Raw genomic sequence first — 18,998 nt, forward strand, 5'->3', positions numbered from 1 at the left:
CCTGATGTCTCTGACCAGACTGTTGGTGCCATCTAGAGGTAATCTGTCTCTACATCTGTCTGTATTGTTTGAATGTTGCCCGCCTGCCTGCCAGCCCTTCCATCCGTCTGTTTGAAAACCAGCAGGTAACTATATTTGTAAACTTTTGGAAAAAAGACAAAACTCTCCTTAGAATGCTATGAGTCGACATGAATTAAGGAATGAATTAACAACATGAATGCTGCCTGTAACTGCACATTATTCCTGTTCGCTGACGACTCAGCACTCGGTATCGGGCGAGGACAGAATGCAGGTTGAGGAAGCTCTCAGCTCTGAACTCACCTAAATCCGTACTTGGCTTACCGATAACAAACTGTCACTACACCTTGGTAAAACACCTTGGTAAAACACCTTGGTAAAACACCTTGGTAAAACACCTAGGTAAAACTGAATCCATTCTTTTTGGGTCAAAACATTCCCTAAACAAGGGAAATGTAAATGATTTCAAGGTCAAAGTTGTTGCGTATCCTCGACAACAACCTGACAGGTTTGATTGATTGATTGAATATTTTATTAGGCAAAAAATGTAAAACAGCACAGTTACATTTGAAATACTTTGTCTAACAGGTCCGTTCATAAAAGTCCTTGGGGACTTGTTTCCAATGAGGGCCTTGGTATTCAATTCATAGGCATATATAGTGGCACCACAGTTCAAATATCATTACAAAATAAACAACAAAAAAAATAACAGGTGAAAGCATGGCATCAAAGGTGATACAAAAAATTTAGATTTTTGGGCAGAATTAACTCTTTTGTCGACAAAAGTTCTCTCAGGACTCTTTCAGGAGCCTCATTCAATGCCACTTTTTTATTTATTTTTTAGACAAAGCCTACATTATACATGGGCAACTGGCGGCCCGGGGGCCACATGCGGCCACACCTTCCCTTAATGTGGCCCACAGGTTAATATCAGTTGATTATCAGCTGTTACAATTCCTAACATGCAAACATGACCCGCTTTAATTACTTCAGTCTATATTAGTTGCTTAATGACTAGTATTAAAATTCTATTGTCTTTTTTATGTCCAATGTATTTGTATTTAAGTTCATAAAGTTAACATAAGTATAACTAAATGCATTTGAAATTAAATTAAAAAATCACTTTTCAGGATTCCAATTCAAAAATAGCAAAAAAAAAATCTGGATTCCAATTCAAAAGTAGCAAAAATAGCAGATATACAAGCTCAAAACGTGTCGCACTGCGACACGTTTTGAGCTTGTAGATATGCTATTTTTGCTACTTTTGTGTGACATAGAATGGCGAAAAAAGTTAAAATACGGACACAGAGTATATGCAATGTGTCCCTCTGGAGTGAGAGTGTAAATATAGTGGCCCTCTACATCATGTGTGTGTGTGTGTGTGTGTGTGTGTGTGTGTGTGTGTGTGTGTGTGTGTGTGTGTGTGTGTGTGTGTGTGTGTGTGTGTGTGTGTCAGTGTTGTTTTCGTCAACGAAGACGATATGATTTCGTCAACGCCCCTTTTTTTCATGACGAAAACGTAACGTTGACGTGCTGAACATAGCTCTTTGATGACTAAAATATGACGAGACGAATGTGTGTTTTCGTCGACGAGACGATGACGAGACGAAATTCTTATTGGGTGGGACGTTCAAAATGCATGAAGAGATCAAAATATTATAGCGATATTATTTCAATATTTCAATTTTATTTTATTAGGCAAAATACTTGTCTAAAAGGTCCAAAAAAGGTCCTTGCGGTCTTGTTTCCATTGAGATCCTGTGTGTGCACAGTCTATGATTTGCAGTTCTATTCCTTCATTTATACTTCTGTAGTACGACGGTTTAGTTCGCCAAAAATAGCAGATCTACAAGCTAACAACGCGTCTCGACCACACGTCCGGACCGCATTGATTGCTTGAAGATCTGTTGTGTTCATCACACACGCTCCCAAAGTCCCCGCCCCCTTTCTTCTTGGCAGCGAGGCGATCGTCGCACTTGTCTTGTCAGTCTGCACAGCAGCAGTAATGGACGGAGAGTCAGGCTCTTTGGATATTCCAAAACCGACACGGTGCAAACTAAAGTTAATTGCAAAGTTTGCAATGCTCGAACGTCACTCGATATAACTTTTAACCAAACGCGGGTGAAACAGCGAAGGTGTCCCGTCCCTGCATAAAGAGTGCACGCACGCACATGGACGGACTTCGCGTATCGATTAAAAACAACAATTCGTACCTCGCTTACAAAAGCTTATCAACACCATGAATTAACATAGGAATGACCAACCTGGCTGGATGCATATGCATATCAATGATCCATTGTGTGACCTGCTAGTCTACTGTTAGTAGGTAGGTAGGTGTAATACTAGGCTACTGTCAGTGGTGGAAAAAGTACTTGAGTAAAAGTATCAGTACTGCAATGCAGAAATACTCACAAGCTCACAACGGGTCGCAAAGCCACGCGTTGTGAGCTTGTAGATCGGCTATTTTCAAATAGCTGAAGTATATAGGGATACAGTGGTTAATGCGTGTTTTGTAATAATACAAATCTACAAAGTAACTAAATTGTAGTGGAGTAAAAGAACAATATTTGCCTCTGAGATGTAGTGGAGTAGAAGTAAAAGTACTGAAAATGTAAGATAATCCAGTAAAGTGAAAATTCCTCAAATTTGTACTTAAGTATGTACTTAGTTACATTCCACCACTGACTGTCAGATGTTCTGTCTGAAGCAGTCTGTTACACTACTAACTCACCATCAAGCAGCCTACACTGAATGTCACATGATGCAACAGCTGGATAAAAAGGAATATCTATCTATCTATCAGCAGCATAAAAACTAATATTATCTATATATCTATTAGCAGCATAAAAAACTAATATTATATCTACATCTATCTATCTATCAGCAGCATAAAAACTAATATTATATCTATATATATATCTATATCAGCAGCATAAAAACGAATATTATATCTATATCTATCTATCAGCAGCATAAAAACTAATATTATATCTATATCTATCTATCTATCTATCTATCAGCAGCATAAAAACGAATATTGTATCCATCTATCTGTATGTAGCCTGTCTGTCTGTGAACACATTAATTAATAAGATATGATGATTCATTATATTATATAATATAATGATTATACGTGCCCCATGATCATATCTTATAAAATGTTGCAATTTTGCAAAGGCAGATTTGTCTGGAACCAGGCTATGACTGTAGTGTTATGATCTAGAGATATGTGTAGGATGTGCTACGTAGACATAATATATCCACACAGACAGTTTAGGATGGTGAACTACAACTAAACCCTGATCATTAACTTAAGATGGGGGGGGCAGGCTGAGGGAGAGAGGGGAGGAGAAGGGTCTGGTGGAGAGGCCTGTACTGGTACCTGTACTGGTACCTGTACTGGTACCGTAGCTGGGCGGGAAGGGGAACTCCTGGTGCATGGACTTGATCATCCGCTGCTGCGCCTGCTGACTCGCTGCTGTAAACCTGTAAACCTGTGATGTGACAATAAAACATACAGATTCAGATTCTATTCCCCCGCTCAGGAATTTGGCTCATTAATTATTCATAAGTCCTTCCCTCACATCACTAGGACATTTCTTTGCTATAATATTAGATTTGTTATTAAATGTAGTTTAAATACGTACAGGAGGAAGTAGGAAGGGCTGGAACTGTGATTCATCTGAGGTGAACATCAGAGACTGATGCTTCTGCTCTGGCTTCAAGACTACCGAGAGAGAAATGTAAAATGTACATTTACTTTAAACAAGTACATTGTAAATGTACATCCTGCTGGTGAATTCCTCTGCCTCAATCTTGGCCTCAAGCAGGTTCTTAACCAGCTCTTTTGAATTATACACCAGCTTGATCACAGTGAAAAGTAAGTTCTTACACTTCAGAGGCTTTGCTGTGATTAGAGCAGGGGCCCCCGTGGCCCCCCAAGGCCCCACACTCTGTGTTACTGCGGTGGCTGCAGATTGGGGCTGCATGGCAGCAGGAGCCTGGATGAGCTTCGGCTGTCCACTCCTGCTGAGATCCAGGACCTTATTTGTCGAGGGCCAAACTGTCTGGGTCGTTTCTTCTTCTCTGGGCCGTTTCTTCACCTTCAGCCTTGGCTTCCTGTCCTCTCTTGTCAGCACAGACGAAGACAAGGATGATAATGATGATTAGCTAAGACAGTTATTTAATTAGTTAGGTTAGTTATCCATTATAATTATCTTTTTTATGACATGTGACTGCTATGACCTTAACACTGGGAAGAGGCAGGGTGAAGGCAGGTATCCTTGTTCTTTTAAAAGTATTTTAGTGTTATTAGTATTGTCTGATGGCTGCTCATCAAGGACACAGTGATGTTGTGATGCACTTTGAGCAGCAGAACAACATCCATTCTGAGGCTGTGGTTCAACAAGGTACATTGTAGTGCTTTGTACCTTTTCAGCTTAGTGTCATTCATTCTCACACATTGTTTTATATTACAGTTGATACAGTTACATGGTGTTCTAGCTCTAGTACAGGCCCAGGGGCAGATTTAGGCATCGGTGACACGGGCAGCTGGCCAGGGAGCCAACATGTGAGAGGCAGGACAAAAGAAACAACAATAATAATAACAACAATAGTGCAACTGGGAGTGCAGATCTCCGCCAGGCTGGGTTGCCTACCTAGTGGAGCCACTTTCCTCCACCGACTTGGTCTCTGCCCTCAGGGAGCCAGTCTCAGGTGGTGCTGGCTGCAGCCTCTCTAGTGGCATGGGACGAACAGAAGTGACGTTATAGGGCCAGTTAGGGGGGTGTCGGTCCAGGTTGGGAGGCCATGGAGCCTGAAAGGGTCCGGGTAGGCCGGCTTCATCGCTCCTCCTCCTCCTCCATGGTACCATGTTAATCTCAGGGTGTGTTTAATATTAAACACTAAGACATGTACAGTGGTAGCCAGTTGATATCCTCACGAGAGGTACCTCTGGCGTGGGTACCCATCTGGTGCCCATCGAAACCACACCCCTCTGGGGGTGTGGTTTTGCCTTGGAGGGCGGGTTTAGCCTTATTTTTTTCCCCCACTGTGTAATACAGTAGGTGGACAGTAGGACAGTAGGTATTGACTGGCTGGCCAGTTTGTTTACCCAGTCTACTTGTTGGGGAATTTAATTGAAACAATATACTGTAGAAGCCTACTATAGCAGTAATTATACTTTAAATAGTGTCATTTCTATGAGGTGTCCATAACACCATACAGACAATTTAGGCTATTCTAAACCAAGTCCTATTTGCACTGCATTTTTTTTTTGTTAAAGAGACAATTTAAAAAACATGTGTGTGTAAAGGGTTTACACACACATTTCACACACATTTCAATTTGTATTTAAAGTGAAATATCCCTTTAACTATATTCTACAGTTTAACCCAGTGATTCTCAACCTTTTTCATTTCAATTTCATTACAGTATGTATTCTCATATCTATTGGTTTATTTAGGCAATTTGTCAACGTTTTGTCAACATTTATTCCTTTACATGTGTTCACATGCATTACATGCAAACACAATATATATATATTTTCTTTTAATAATAATAATGCCTCAAAATATATATATGGCTGAAGTGGTTAGTGTGTTCTGTAATTTTAATCAAAATCTAAGTAACTAGTAACCAAAGTTTTCAAATAATTGAGGGAGAGGAAGAGGGAGAGAGAAAGAGGGAGAGGGAGAGAGAGAGAGGGGGGGAGAGAGAGGGCGCAAGACAGAGAGAAACACCATTTGAGGTAGCGGGGGGAGGGGGAGGTTTAACTATCACATCTTTTCCCTGTCAACAGTCAGTCTGCAGTGGTCGACTTACAATAAGCCAGTGGTGGAAAAAGTACTGAAATGTTTAACTTAAGTAAAAGTATCAATTCTGCAAAGTAGAAATACTCTGTTACAAGTAAAAGTTACTTGAGTTAAAGTACAAAAGTATTGGTATCAAAATGTACTTAAAGTAACAAAAGTAGAAAGTACTGCAGACAGTGATAGGCATTGTGGTGCTTTTCCCCACCCCCAAGCAGGAGGAGGTTTTATAAATGTTTTGATAAAGGTCAAATAAAATGAGGATTTTTATTTAAAGAGTAGCCTACGTATAAATGTAATTTTATAGAGCTGAATTATTTTTAGAATAAACATTTGCCTGAACGTATTCCATGTCGCACTTTGTTACACTTTATTCTTGCTATGTAAAGCACTTTGAGCTGCATTTCATGTCATGAAAGGTGCTATACAAATAATGTGTGTGTGTGTGTGTGTGTGTGTGTGTGTGTGTGTGTGCGTGTGCGTGTGCGTCAACTGCTCAGCTCTCTCATTGATCTCTCTCTCTCCCCCTACCCCTCTCTATCTCTCTCTCTCGCTCTCTCTGTCTGTCTCTCACTCTCTCTCTCTGTCTGTCTCTGCCTCTCTCTCTCTCTCTGATGCGCATTGACTGAAAGCAGTGATTCGACCGTGGAACTTTTGGAGTTAAATTAACACTGATAAATAAGAGTGAAATTTTAACAGTTAAAAGTATAAACTCTCAATTAAGAAAATAGATGATGGCGATAGTATACAGTTTAGACTGATGATAGGTTCTTGGTTTACCTATGATCCTAGATTATTATTTCTATATGCATTTGAAAAAGTCAGAGATAAAAAAAATGGCAGCTCCCAAAGCTGCTTTCTGAGAGCAGTAGCTAGTAACTATACCAGTCAACTAAAAGTAACATTTCAATAAAATGCATTATAAACTACTTTCCGGCACAATTATATTGTTTTGGAATGTGAAACAGAGTTAAATGAACACATGAGATTATAATGTACTAACTAACTAAGGATCCCAATTTAAACAAGCCATATGGCTTGCTTGGGTTTTTTAATCCTATTTAGTTGACCTTGTATTTGAACTGTACTTTCATGTGCTTTTTGTCTGCAAACTTCTAAATGAAGTAAAGGTTTCAGACAATGACATGCAAATTAACTTTAGCACCTTGGCCATGGGCTTTTGTTTGTCTCAACCAAACTTAGGCCATCAGCCCCCACCTCAGTGTGATCCCCCCCCCCCCCCCTAGTATTTCTACATTGCTAAAGGTAAAAAAAAGAAGCTAATTTAGACCGGCTGTATCAGCCTGGAATCGAACCCAGATCGCTAAACTGATAATATATAGCCTTGCCCACCAGGCCACTGCTAGCCCGGTTGCTTAAGACCAGATTTTTGAAAAAGGGGGACACGGCTGACAAAAGCGGCAATTTTTTTCTACATGCTCTCCATCACCATAAGTTTCATTTTGGATGAGGAGCCACGTCAAAAAGATGGCAGAAGGCGGCCATCTTGGATCTCAAAGATGGCCACCATGTAATATCTATAAGTGCCAATATCTCGGCTTCAAAGCCACTTAGAAGGTCAATCTTGGTGTCAAAATATACATTTTCTGGGTCGAGGAATGCAATAAAGCTATTGAGAATTCCACTAGATGTTTATTTGTGCCACGATCAAATAAATATGGTCATTCTAGCAACATATTTACATAATTTTCAACTCGGTTAGCAGTCAGACACAGAAAATGGAGCATGAAGTGAATTGACATTCAAATTATCTGTCACATTGACAACTGCAAAGCTCTGTGCAATTCCAGTGTGCCTTCTTGCATGAGCACCTTGCACCACAACCAAGTTTACAACCGCACTTGACCAGTTCATTGCAGGCTTTTGACGCCATCGGTACAATGCTCCACACAGGGAGCCAGACCTGGTTGTTGTCATCCAATGTCCATCCCCATCCTTCTGGACTGGGTGTCGGCTGCTGGGCCAGTTCAGACGTGGACCAGATCCCAGACTGGTAGGCAACTCGCTTCACGTGCTGCAACAGTGAATCTTGCGTTGGTGGAATGTGTTCCATCGTTTTGTTCTTCTGGCAGAACAACTCTCGACGTGCTTCATTGACAGATTCCAAATCACTTGTCTTATCATACATGATGACTGTGAAACGCTCAAGAAGCTGAAAGTGTTGGGCATCTATGGTCACTGAAGTGTATGGATTTTCTGCCATGTAGTTGAAGGCCTGGGTGACCTCAGGGTAGGACTTCCATGCCACCCATGCTGACTTCTTTCCTTTCCCGCAGAATGCTGATGTTGTGTCACAGCCTGTGTAACAGTGGAAGATGGGAAGTGCTGTGGACTTGTCTTTGCCCAGAGCATGGCAGATGGTGTTTATATGAACATAGGTGTAGTTCTTGCCAGTGCCAAAAGCAACCCAGATGTCTGCAGCTGGATACTTGGTGAGCAGGGCATGGAACTTGTCGATGAGGATAACGACAACATCCGTATCCACAGTGCGTATCAAGCAGGTAGAACAGCCATGTTCCAGGGCATCAAGCAGGTGAATCAATATCCTGGTGTCGGCCTCTTCGTGGTTACATGGCAGCATGGAGTGGCTGGTGTCTGTGCCGACCACTGTGATGCCAGATGTGATGAAGACCAGCTTGCCCTCTGGCCAGGCGGTGGATGCAATCTTCCCAGAGAGAAAGGTAAAGAGTTCCTGCTTGTTTATAGGATCACGCAGGAAATCTGGCCAATTCCCCGGCAGCTTGTTCTGACCAGCCACCTTCCGTCGTATCCCTTTGCCTCGCTTCTCCCTTGTTGACTCTTTTATGCTGCTGGTGATGTAAGTATCCCAGACCACATCAACTCTTTTGGAGATCTACAAAGCCCAATCCATTGTGTGCAAGAGACGAGATTGACAAGGGGCAGGCAAAAATCTAAACTGTGAAGGCAAGGGGTCGAAAACCAAAAGGGGCAGTCAGGGAAGGCAGAGGTACCGGCAAGGGCTGGGCAAAAACGTAGTATAGAAAACAGAACAGAGATCAGTTAGGGCAAAATTTTTTATTTTGAACAATGCTTGAGAGCTTGGGTAAACACAAGGCAATCTGGCAAGAGACTGGAGAGAGACTGAGGCTTAAGTACTGTAGGCATGATTGCAGGTGAGTGAATGCAGGTGGTCACACTGGCAGGAACCAGATCCAGACACACCCACACCCTAGGGACTAACAGGACACAGGTGGAGATAACTAATAATCACAGGGAGGAGAGACAAGGCAGGTAAACAGTAACTAGGCAGACAGGAAACAATAGGAACGATACTACAAAATAGATAGGAAAAATAGGAAATAACAAGAGTCAGATCTGTCAAAGTTTAATAAACACACACACACACACACACACACACACACACACACACACACACACACACACACACACACACACACACACACACACACACTCTGAGATGTTGTGCATAATCTAGACGAAGCATGCATAATTGTGTACATATATTGCCAGAATTTACCAAATTATCTAATATTGGCTGAATTAGTCACTTATTGATATTCCCTATAGTTTTATTGCATTCCTTGTCCCAGAAAATGTATATTTTGACACTAAGATTGACCTTCTAAGTGGCTTGGAAGCCGAGATATTGGCTTTTATAGATATTGCATGGTGGCCATCTTTGTAATCCAAGATGGCCGCCTTCTGCCATCTTGATGACGTGGCTCCCCTTCCAAAATGAAACTTATGGTGATGGAGAGCAAGTAGAAAAAATGTGGCGCTTTTGTCAGCCGTGTCCCCCTTTTTTTGTTAACAGCCCTGACTATGCAGACTGACTATTGAAAAGGGAAATATGTGATATTTAAACCTACAGTACATAGCTGAAATGTACAAAAGATAGCAGATCTACGAGCTCACAGCACGCCACTAAAGTGCCACGATGCAAGCTTGTACATCAGCTATTTTTGTCTCCCCCAGTTTTGGAAAGTAACTAAGTACATTTACTCAAGTAATGTGCTTAAGTACAATGTTGAGGTACTTTTACTTTACTGGAGTATTTAATACTTTTACTTCTACTCCACTACATCTCAGAGGAAAATATTGTACTTTTACTCCACTACAATTAAATTAAAACTTTTGGTTACTACAAGTTACTTTGTAGATTTTGATTACAATTACAAAACACACAAGCCACTTCAGCCCTAAATGTATTTCAGCTGATTGAAAATAGCAGATCTACAAGCTCACAGTGAGTTTGTAGATCGGCTAAATGTGGAAGGAGATACAGTCACTGTGATGCTGCTCACTGTGAACGCGCCACCCCGTGGCTGAATGGCCACACTACACATTGAAATAAGATACAATACATCTAGGGGGCGTGGCTGAGAATCTGGGGGTGTGGCCGAAAAAGGCACCTACGAGGCACCCCTGGGTACTGTTTTGAAAATGGTGAGGAAACGAACTGGCTACCACTGTACCTCAGTGTGTTTAATGTTAAACACTAAGACATGTACCTCAGTGTGTTTAATGTTAAACACTAAGATATGTACCTCAGTGTGTTTAATGTTAAACACTAAGACATGTACCTCAGCGTGTTTAAGATGGTGGGAAGGCAACCACTGTGAGTTGTAAGTCAGACATCATGCAACAATGCTCTCTTCAACCTGTGTGGCAGCCAGTATGGTGTCTGGAGGCCCTTTGATCCCCTTTCAGATATTTATATTCAGCAGGTTGACACATTTACAAGGATACAAATGACGTTGGCTCAGAATGTGCTCTTTCCTCCCCCGCCCCCCAGAGATACATAAGGCACAGATGATAAGTTACAATAATACCAGATACCATACAGATACCATAACATAAGATCAAACCCATCCCCAAGATAAAAACAAAAGAAAAAAAGAAAAAGTGCTCCTCGGAGCACAGGTCTCCCCCAGGTCAGGTAGGTTATTGTGGCCTCCTGGTGGCGCTATAATAGGCCAATATGAAATGGGTGGCATTTCTTCCTCGGCCGAGGAAGACATTTTTCCTCCACACAATTGTTTTGATTTGTTGTGAAAAAATTTACGGAAAATAAACCATTCATTCACATGCTCTTCACTGACCATAAATCCCTAGTTTTTAACATATCTTTTAATCCTGATTGTATGGCCGGAACGCGAGTAAAGCGCTCACGTATGTTAAATGGCCTCTCAGCTGAAAGGTTCTCTGTTGCTTTTGACACCAGCCTAGTGCGATCCTCCATTGTCAATGCAGAATTTAGACATTGATATTGATGTTTTAGTGCACTCTTTTAACTTACACTGCACAGATATTTTAGATGCTGTTGCTCCTTTTAAATCTTGCAATGTTCGCACTTTAAATAAAACCCCTTGGTTAAAGTAATACTAGGTAACGTTAAAACAAAAACTAAAGTTAAATTGTATATCTTTTGTGAGTGGCAAAAGTTTCACAACACCCACTCCATGAATTTCACCCCCGGAAGCCTTTTATTTCTATATTTTCTATTGAACGTTGTCGGGGGGGACTTTCCCGGGAAAATGACGTCATCTGGCCGGAAAACGGAGGCGGAAATGCACTGGTTTCCTGTTTGGCCAGGAACTACCGCAACGGTTTCCTCTTTGGCCAGGAACTACCGCACTAATAACAAAAAGGAACCTCACGCTGATTTTAAGAGAATGTAGGATTGGAAGATCGAAAAAGAACAGAAAAAGAAAGCACAGCTCATGGTAACTAATGCTCCACTGGCTAAGAGAAACGATCCGCAGATAGTATAAAACAATTAAAATAACGCTTTTTGAAACGCTTCCGGCTTCCGGTGAAAACAAATGGAATTCTGGGTAATCGAGGACTACGGAAATTGTATGCAGTGACAGTAGTGACCAGCAGAGGTTGCTAAAAATCGTTATTTGTGAATCTGCATTGTACAACTTTAAATGAGGACATTCGTTTCCTCCGACGAGAATGCAGAAGCATGGAGCGCCGGTGGAAGTCCTCTAAACTTGAGGTCCACCGCATACATCTTACATCACTTTTAATTGATTTTAACTCTATGGTTAAAGCTGCGAGAACTGCCTTTTTTGCCAAACTCATTTATCCAGTAAACGTAACCCCAAAGTTGTCTTCGACACTATCAATAACATTGTCAGTCCACCAACACCCGACCCTCCTGTCTTCTCTGTCAATGACTGCAACAACTTCCTTAACTTTCTCGTGAACAAGGTCACCAATATCAGGGCAGGCATAACCCCTGCTACTACCACCCCTTATCTACGGCCCAACCACCAGTCAATCCTGAACCACTTTGCACCCATTTCCCTCCATCAGTTAACCAAGCTTATGAGCACCATGAAAGTGTCCTCCAGCCCAGTTGATGTGATTCCAACCACTCTTTTAAAGGATGTTTTTAGCTCTATGGGCCCCTCTATACTCAACATCATTAACCTCTCACTGATTTCAGGCCATGTCCCCTCGTATTTTAAAACAGCCATTGTAACGCCGCTTTAAAAAAAGCATGGATTAGATCCTGTACTACACACCAACTACCGGCCTATTTCTAAGCTTCCTTTTATCTCCAAGATCTTAGAGAAAATTGTTGCTGACCAACTTTTAACAGTTTTAATTTCTCACAACATTTTAGATAAGTTTCAATCTGGTTTTAGACAAATGCATTCCACTGAGACAGCTCTTCTTAAAGTGACCAATGACCTTTTAATGTCATCTGATGTTGGAAAATGCTCTATCCTGGTGCTGCTTGACATGAGTGCTGCTTTTGACACAATTGATCACAATGTTTTAATAGATAGGCTCAGGGATCAGGTAGGGGTCACTGGGACTGCCCTTGACTGGTTTTCCTCCTACCTTACAGGTAGACGGTTCTCAGTTGCTGTGGGCCCACATGTGTCAGTTTCTGTTCCACTTTCCTGTGGTGTCTCCCAAGGGCTCGGTCTTTGGACCAACTTTATTTGCACTTTATATGCTACCACTAGAACACATTATTAGTAATGCTGATGATATACAATTGTATTATTCTTTTAACACAAAGAGCCCTGCTGATTTTAATTTTAACATTTTACTAGAGTGTATGTCTGCCATTAAGGCCTGGATGTCGAACAATTTCCTCCAGCTAAATGAAACAAAGACTGAGGTGCTTATTGTTGCCCCTGACAGCATTGTTCCTAAGGTGGTTGATGCTATTGGTTCCCTCAGAGACAAAGTGGGCCCCAACCTCAGAAACCTTGGTGTTATTTTCGATCAGTCCATGCTTAGACACTCACGTCAAATCAGTCACCCGGACATGTTGTAGGAACATTGCAAAACTCAGGTCAATTGTCTCCCTCCCAGAACTTGAGATGATTATCCACGCATTTGTCTCCTCACGGTTGGATTATTGCAACTCACTCTTCACCTGCCTCAATAAATCAACCATGGACCGCCTTCAGCTAATTCAGAATGCTGCTGTCAGACTGTTGACCAGGTCCAGCAGAAGGTGCCACATCACCCCAGTCCTGGCCTCTTTACACTGGCTTCCTGTAAATATTATGGTCCATTTCAAGGTCCTGGTGCTCACCTACAGAGCTTTGCCTGGTCAGGCCCCAAAATACCTAACCGACCTGGTCCCACGTTATGTGCCAGGAAGGGCCCTTAGGTCTGCTGACCAGGGTCTGCTAACAGTTCCCAATTTAATTACAAAAGGTGACAGAGCCTTTCAGGCTGTAGCTCCCAAGCTTTGGAATGCTCTTACACATGCCTTGAGAACTGTAGCCTCTCTGGACATTTTTAAAAACGCTATTATTTGAATAAGCTTTTGCAAATGTTACATGATTTTATTTCCACATTTGTATTGTTATTTGCTGTTCTACTTGAGATTAATTGTACAGTCTTTTTACTGTTCTACCTATTTTAATACCTTGTTTTGTTTTTTAATCTATATGTATGTGAAGCACTTTGTGAGCCATCTCTGTGAGAAGTGCTATATAAATAATATTTACTTACTTACTTAATTACAGGCCCATGTGAAAAAAATTGGGGCAGAGGTTCTGAATTGGCATCCAGGGAGTGTGTGTGCACAGTTTCACAGCGAGCGGGCCAACGGTGCCGGAGATTAGCTGCTAGCAGACACGGACACACGGACGGACACACGGACGGACGAACAGGGGGTTAAACATACTCTCGCCATGCCTTTCAGCCTGGCGGAGACAATAAGGCGTAACAACCCTCAAACCAAAACAAAATTTAAAACACTGTACAGCAGCCAACCAAGAACATTAACCCCCCCCCCTCTACAGTAATGTTGCAATTTGTAACAAAGCCATCTTCTTATCAAAATTACAAAAATACATATATATTAAGTCAACGATGCCACATTTAATGATAGATTCAATTATTTTCACTTTGAAACACATTTTAACATCTTCTCAGGATTTTATGTGCATCCCTGACAGTTTTTAAGTAGCTGATTCAATATTTAGATAATTATTGTCACCGCCAGGCCGAAAGGCATGGCAAGAGAGTTTGTTTTGCACCCCGTCTGTCCGTGTGTCCACGTGTCCGTGTGTCCATCTGTCAGCGAGCAGCTAATCTCCAGCACCGTTGTCCCGGTCGCTGCGAAACTGTGCACACACACTCCCTGGATGCCAATTCAGAACCTCTGCCCCAAATTTCCGTCCGTCCGTCCGTGTGTCCGTGAGCAGCTAAACTCCGGCACCGTTGGCCCGGTCGCTGCGAAACTGTGCATACACACTCCCTGGATGCCAATTCAGAGCACCACCAGGAGGCCGATTTTTTTATATATTACTCCTGCAGATTTTATCCAAACATCACGCAAATACTCAGCATCTCTATAGTCATGTGATCAACACAGATCTGTCCGATTTTCCATATTCCATCCTGATTGGCTAAGATTGGCTTCCAAAGTTTGCAGGATTGGTTCGTTTTGAACAAAATGCCTCAAATCATCAACGCAGCATGTGATTTCCGTGAAATTGTGCATGCATATTCCCACTAGGCCGACGAATAAATGCCACTTGAACATTTTCAAATCAGCCTCATGGTGGCGCTATAACAGGCCGATTCGCATTTTTACCTATAACTGCACCGATCTGCGTGAAACTTTGCACGCACTCTCCCTAGAGGCCAAGAAAAAACCTTTGCCATGCAACTTTGGCTTCCAAAGTTTGCTGGATAGGTCTGTTTGCAAGTGAAAATTTTCACACACATTCCCACTAGATTAATTTAATTAATATCACTAGGCCTATATCACACTAACTTTTGCTTAATCTAAAGCTTCAGGCAATCAATTAATTGGCGAAATATCCTGACAGTAAATTCCTCAAACACTTGACCTTTATTTTGAAGGTCTGGTTGGTTGGTTCCATTGGCGATGAATGTGAATGAAAGCAAACTATGAAACAAGCCGTCAGCTCAGCTGTTACACTTGACTTTCAGTGCAGATGGATAATGGAACTACGGAACACGGGTCAGTGTTCTGTTTTCTCGATTCAGATTTTGAAGGTAGAATATAAAAAACTTAATATTACACCAAACGAAAACATATGCCGTTTTTCAACTTTGTTCCACTTGATTTTCAATGTTTACAGACATTTAGAAAAAACGAAAAATTGGTCAGTTTTTATCTTTGTTCATTTTAGGTTCAAAATTAAAACAAGGAAATTTGAACTGTTTCCTTGTTTTTCTCACTTTTAATTTGAAGAGAAAAACGAATTATACCTTAGTACCCGGACCCTGCTCTGATTTAATCAAATTTAATTCATGATTCCAGTTTATGAATATAGATATGAAGTTGATAAAAATAAAAACATTCAAAAGGATGTATTTTAATTTTTAATTTTTACTTGTAGTTTAATATTATTTGTTTTCTCTTTGGTACACAAACCACCTAATACAGTACAGGCAAACAAAAAGGACCAAATAAGTAAAAACAAATAAAAACACACCAAAGATACATACTGCAGCACAGAACAGATATCAGGTCAACCACTACAGTCACAATTAGAAAGAAATCATGGCTATTTACATGCAACATTTGAGACTGGAATATTTGCAATTCTGTTGGAAATTGCAAAGTGTGGTTGCGCCTACGCGAGTAGCGGGTCACGGCCGCCGGGACTTGAGGAATACGTTGGGAGGAATACCGTTGGAGGCTGCGCCAACTACATTGTCACGTCACTCCTGAGGTCACTTGCGTTTCATTTTGAGTGGATCGATCCCCCCAAAATAATGTTTTTGCATCAAACGATTACATTTTGTGCATTTGTGGCGCCCCCTATGGATCAAAGTGGAAATGCTTTTGGGTATTCGTTGAGTAAACCACCCTTGACATGTGATTTAAATTTGGGATTGACCGGACGTTTCGTTCGTGATTTTTGGGCTTTTTTGTAAAACAGGCCCCTCTAGCTAACTTTGGAAGCCATTTACGGACGAACAGTATGGACTATCAAAATTCCGCTTGGAGATGTTTATTGCATGGGTCCAGAGATCATGCGTACCGATTTTTGTGAAATTTGGACAAAATATGTGGGAGGAGGAGCTAAAAGTGTGTTTTGAAGAAAATGCAAAATGGCGGAAAATCCATGCAAAAGCAAATGGGCGTGGCCTATATGGGGAGTTGCGTCATGACCCAAGGAATCTAGGGAAAAAAATATTTTTTTCTACGACCTACGGTTCAAGAGTTATAGGCCAAAACGTAAAGTGGGCTGTTATAGCGCCACCATGAGGCCGAATGGTGTAATTACTCTTTTAATAATTTTGCACTAAATTATGAACCTCCCCTCCAAGTCTTGTAACTCTAGCCCTTACGGTTTCTGAGAAAAAAATACTTTAATGTGAGTTTTTTCATTTTCCCATTAAAGTGGATGGGGAAATTTAATGAACTAATAAATCAATATCAATTAAACTATTTTACCAATCTCTTAGCGAAATGATAGCACACGATTCCCGGTCAAGCCGGTCATTTTTACATATGGCACGAAATTGGGGAAAAAAAACTGTGGGAGGAGTAGCGGGACAAAATAAAGTTTATCTAGAAAGAAAGAAAGAAAGAATAAAGTAGGAATAGTGCTATAGTCTGGGCAACCACACTAAATATCAAAGGGCCTGCCATTGGCTGGAATGGGGGGGAAACTTAGCCTGGTAAACCCTTCCTCCGGAAATCTCATTTGTAATTTATTTCAGGAGTGAGTCTGGCATGATCGCCCATTCGGCAATTTGGCTGTGGGCTGGAGTTGGGCGGGAGTAAAACCGTTGACTGACAACCCCTTCAGCCAATCAGCAGTGTTCCCCTTCAGCCAGTGCATTTTTACCTAATGTGACGCAACAGGATTTTTGAGACGGCCATGCCCAAAATAGGTTGCCTTATTCCGATACATGCGTGTCACTGCCCGCCCCTGCCGGTTCTCTGATTATTTTTTTTTAAATAGGCTTTGTCATGATTAATTGACCACATACATGAAGTTAAACAACTAAATTCTATCCAAACGATATCTTAAAAGTAAATTCCGTGCCTGAAAATAGAAGTTTGAGAGCGTTTTGAAGTTTAAAAGAGAGTAGAAAACACTGCGGTCAAAAAAGATGGCTGCCGTTCGTTTTTGGTCGGCTGCACTCGGTTCCATTCGGCCTCACTCGAACTCGCCACCTGATTGGCCAACTTTCGCTGTCAATCACAGAACGATGAGTGACGACGCTGATAGGCGCGTCCATTTGGTGAACGGGCTAGAAACGCCCAGACAAGCCTTCAGGCCAGACTCCTTCCTGAAATCAAATGGAAATGAGATTTTCTGGAGGGAGGGGCTTTACCAGGCTAGGGGAAACTGGCTTATCTGTATTCTAGAGGAAGGTGGGATTTTACGCACCATGTGTCCAAAATGACTCTCCACAACTGTTGTTCCTCATCATAGAGTAGAGAGGTTAGAGGCAGCTCCCTCCACAGATATAGAGAATAGGACCACAATGGAAACAAGTCTCCAGGACTTGTTTTGTGTTATCCTTCTAGCCTAAATGTCTTACTGTGCTGTTAACATTTCTGACCAATAAAGTTATTAAATTCATCAATCAAGTCTCTAGGACTGTTTGCAACCATAGTTCATCATTCAGCTGATCTGCATCCTTCCAGTGTGTTCTTTTAGAAGTCATACATCCTGTTGTTATGATCTGTTTGTTATGTTTAAACCAGTCAGTCTGTTAGCAGTCATAAATCCTGTTGTTATGATCTGTTTGTTATGTTTAGACCAAGTTCCTTCCATCGTATGATTCAACAGACACATTACATGATCACAACCAACAGTGTATCCAACGATCGTTCCCAGAGATTGTGCAACAACTTACATTATGTGCAAAAAACGCACTTGAAAAGGAATTTCTAAAGTCTTTGTGTCCACATCATGAAACATCATGTGTTAAATCCTGAAACAGCCAATCAGTGTCCATGCAACAACCAATCAATCTGTTGAAGTGTCCTTGAGCAAGGCATTGCTCCTGTCATTGTCATTTTCTTGAAGTTTTTCTTGAATATAATGATCCATCTTCAATGTGTCCAACTTGTCTTCATCTTCAGACAGATAACAAGAGAAGCAGTAAGTAGCCTGGATACTGAAGGTATTGTAAGTACATCAGTACAGTTCTATATCAACCCAAGATGTTTAGAGAGGAATGGGTCGGTCTCATAGAGAAACAATAACATGCTTGAACTTGCAGCAGTTCCTTTGTTCCTCACTGCATCGATGACAAAACGAGCCTTGTTATATTTCACTGGCTCTACGCAGGCCTGATCATATTCTTCTTTTATCAGAACCTTCTTCTGGAAAAGTTTGTCCAGGAGATTGTTGAGGACGGGATCTGAAACGCTGTCGATGAAGCTGCTCCGCACATCAAACAGTCTGTCTTCTGCTGGACGACTCAGTGTGTGCTGAACTTGTTGTTTTCTTGAAGCAGCAGCTGAGAGTTTCACATAACCTTTCCATGCACAGATGGAGGTTTTACTGTTGCTTAGAAGTAGCGTAACACTCTTAAACCTTTCCTCTAAATTAATTACAAATGTTGCATTGTAATTGTGGTAGGATGATTCATCAACCTTAAATTTTGACTTATCTGGTAGAATTATGATGGAATCATCTCGAGTGGAAGTGGAGAGGGTGTATTCTTGCTTTGGGATTA

The 18,998-nt window shown here is 41.4% G+C and overlaps 1 protein-coding gene across 1 annotated transcript in view; it reads right to left on the bottom strand.

The window, feature by feature from the left end:
* Positions 1-3,716, bottom strand: part of LOC308090618 (nuclear receptor coactivator 2-like) — a 124,677-nt gene extending 120,961 nt beyond the window's left edge. Inside the window, exons 1-2 of the mRNA XM_080435864.1 lie at positions 3,666-3,716; positions 3,407-3,512 (exon numbers count right to left, since the gene is read on the bottom strand). Coding sequence (XP_080291990.1) covers positions 3,407-3,512; positions 3,666-3,713 — 154 coding nt within the window. The 5' untranslated portion in view covers positions 3,714-3,716. The remainder of the gene's footprint in view (positions 1-3,406; positions 3,513-3,665) is intronic.
* Between the last annotated feature and the right edge of the window lie 15,282 nt (positions 3,717-18,998).

Source organism: Gymnoscopelus braueri (genome assembly GCF_963280865.1).
Source record: "Gymnoscopelus braueri genome assembly, chromosome: 8".
Classification (NCBI taxonomy): Eukaryota; Metazoa; Chordata; class Actinopteri; order Myctophiformes; family Myctophidae; genus Gymnoscopelus; species Gymnoscopelus braueri.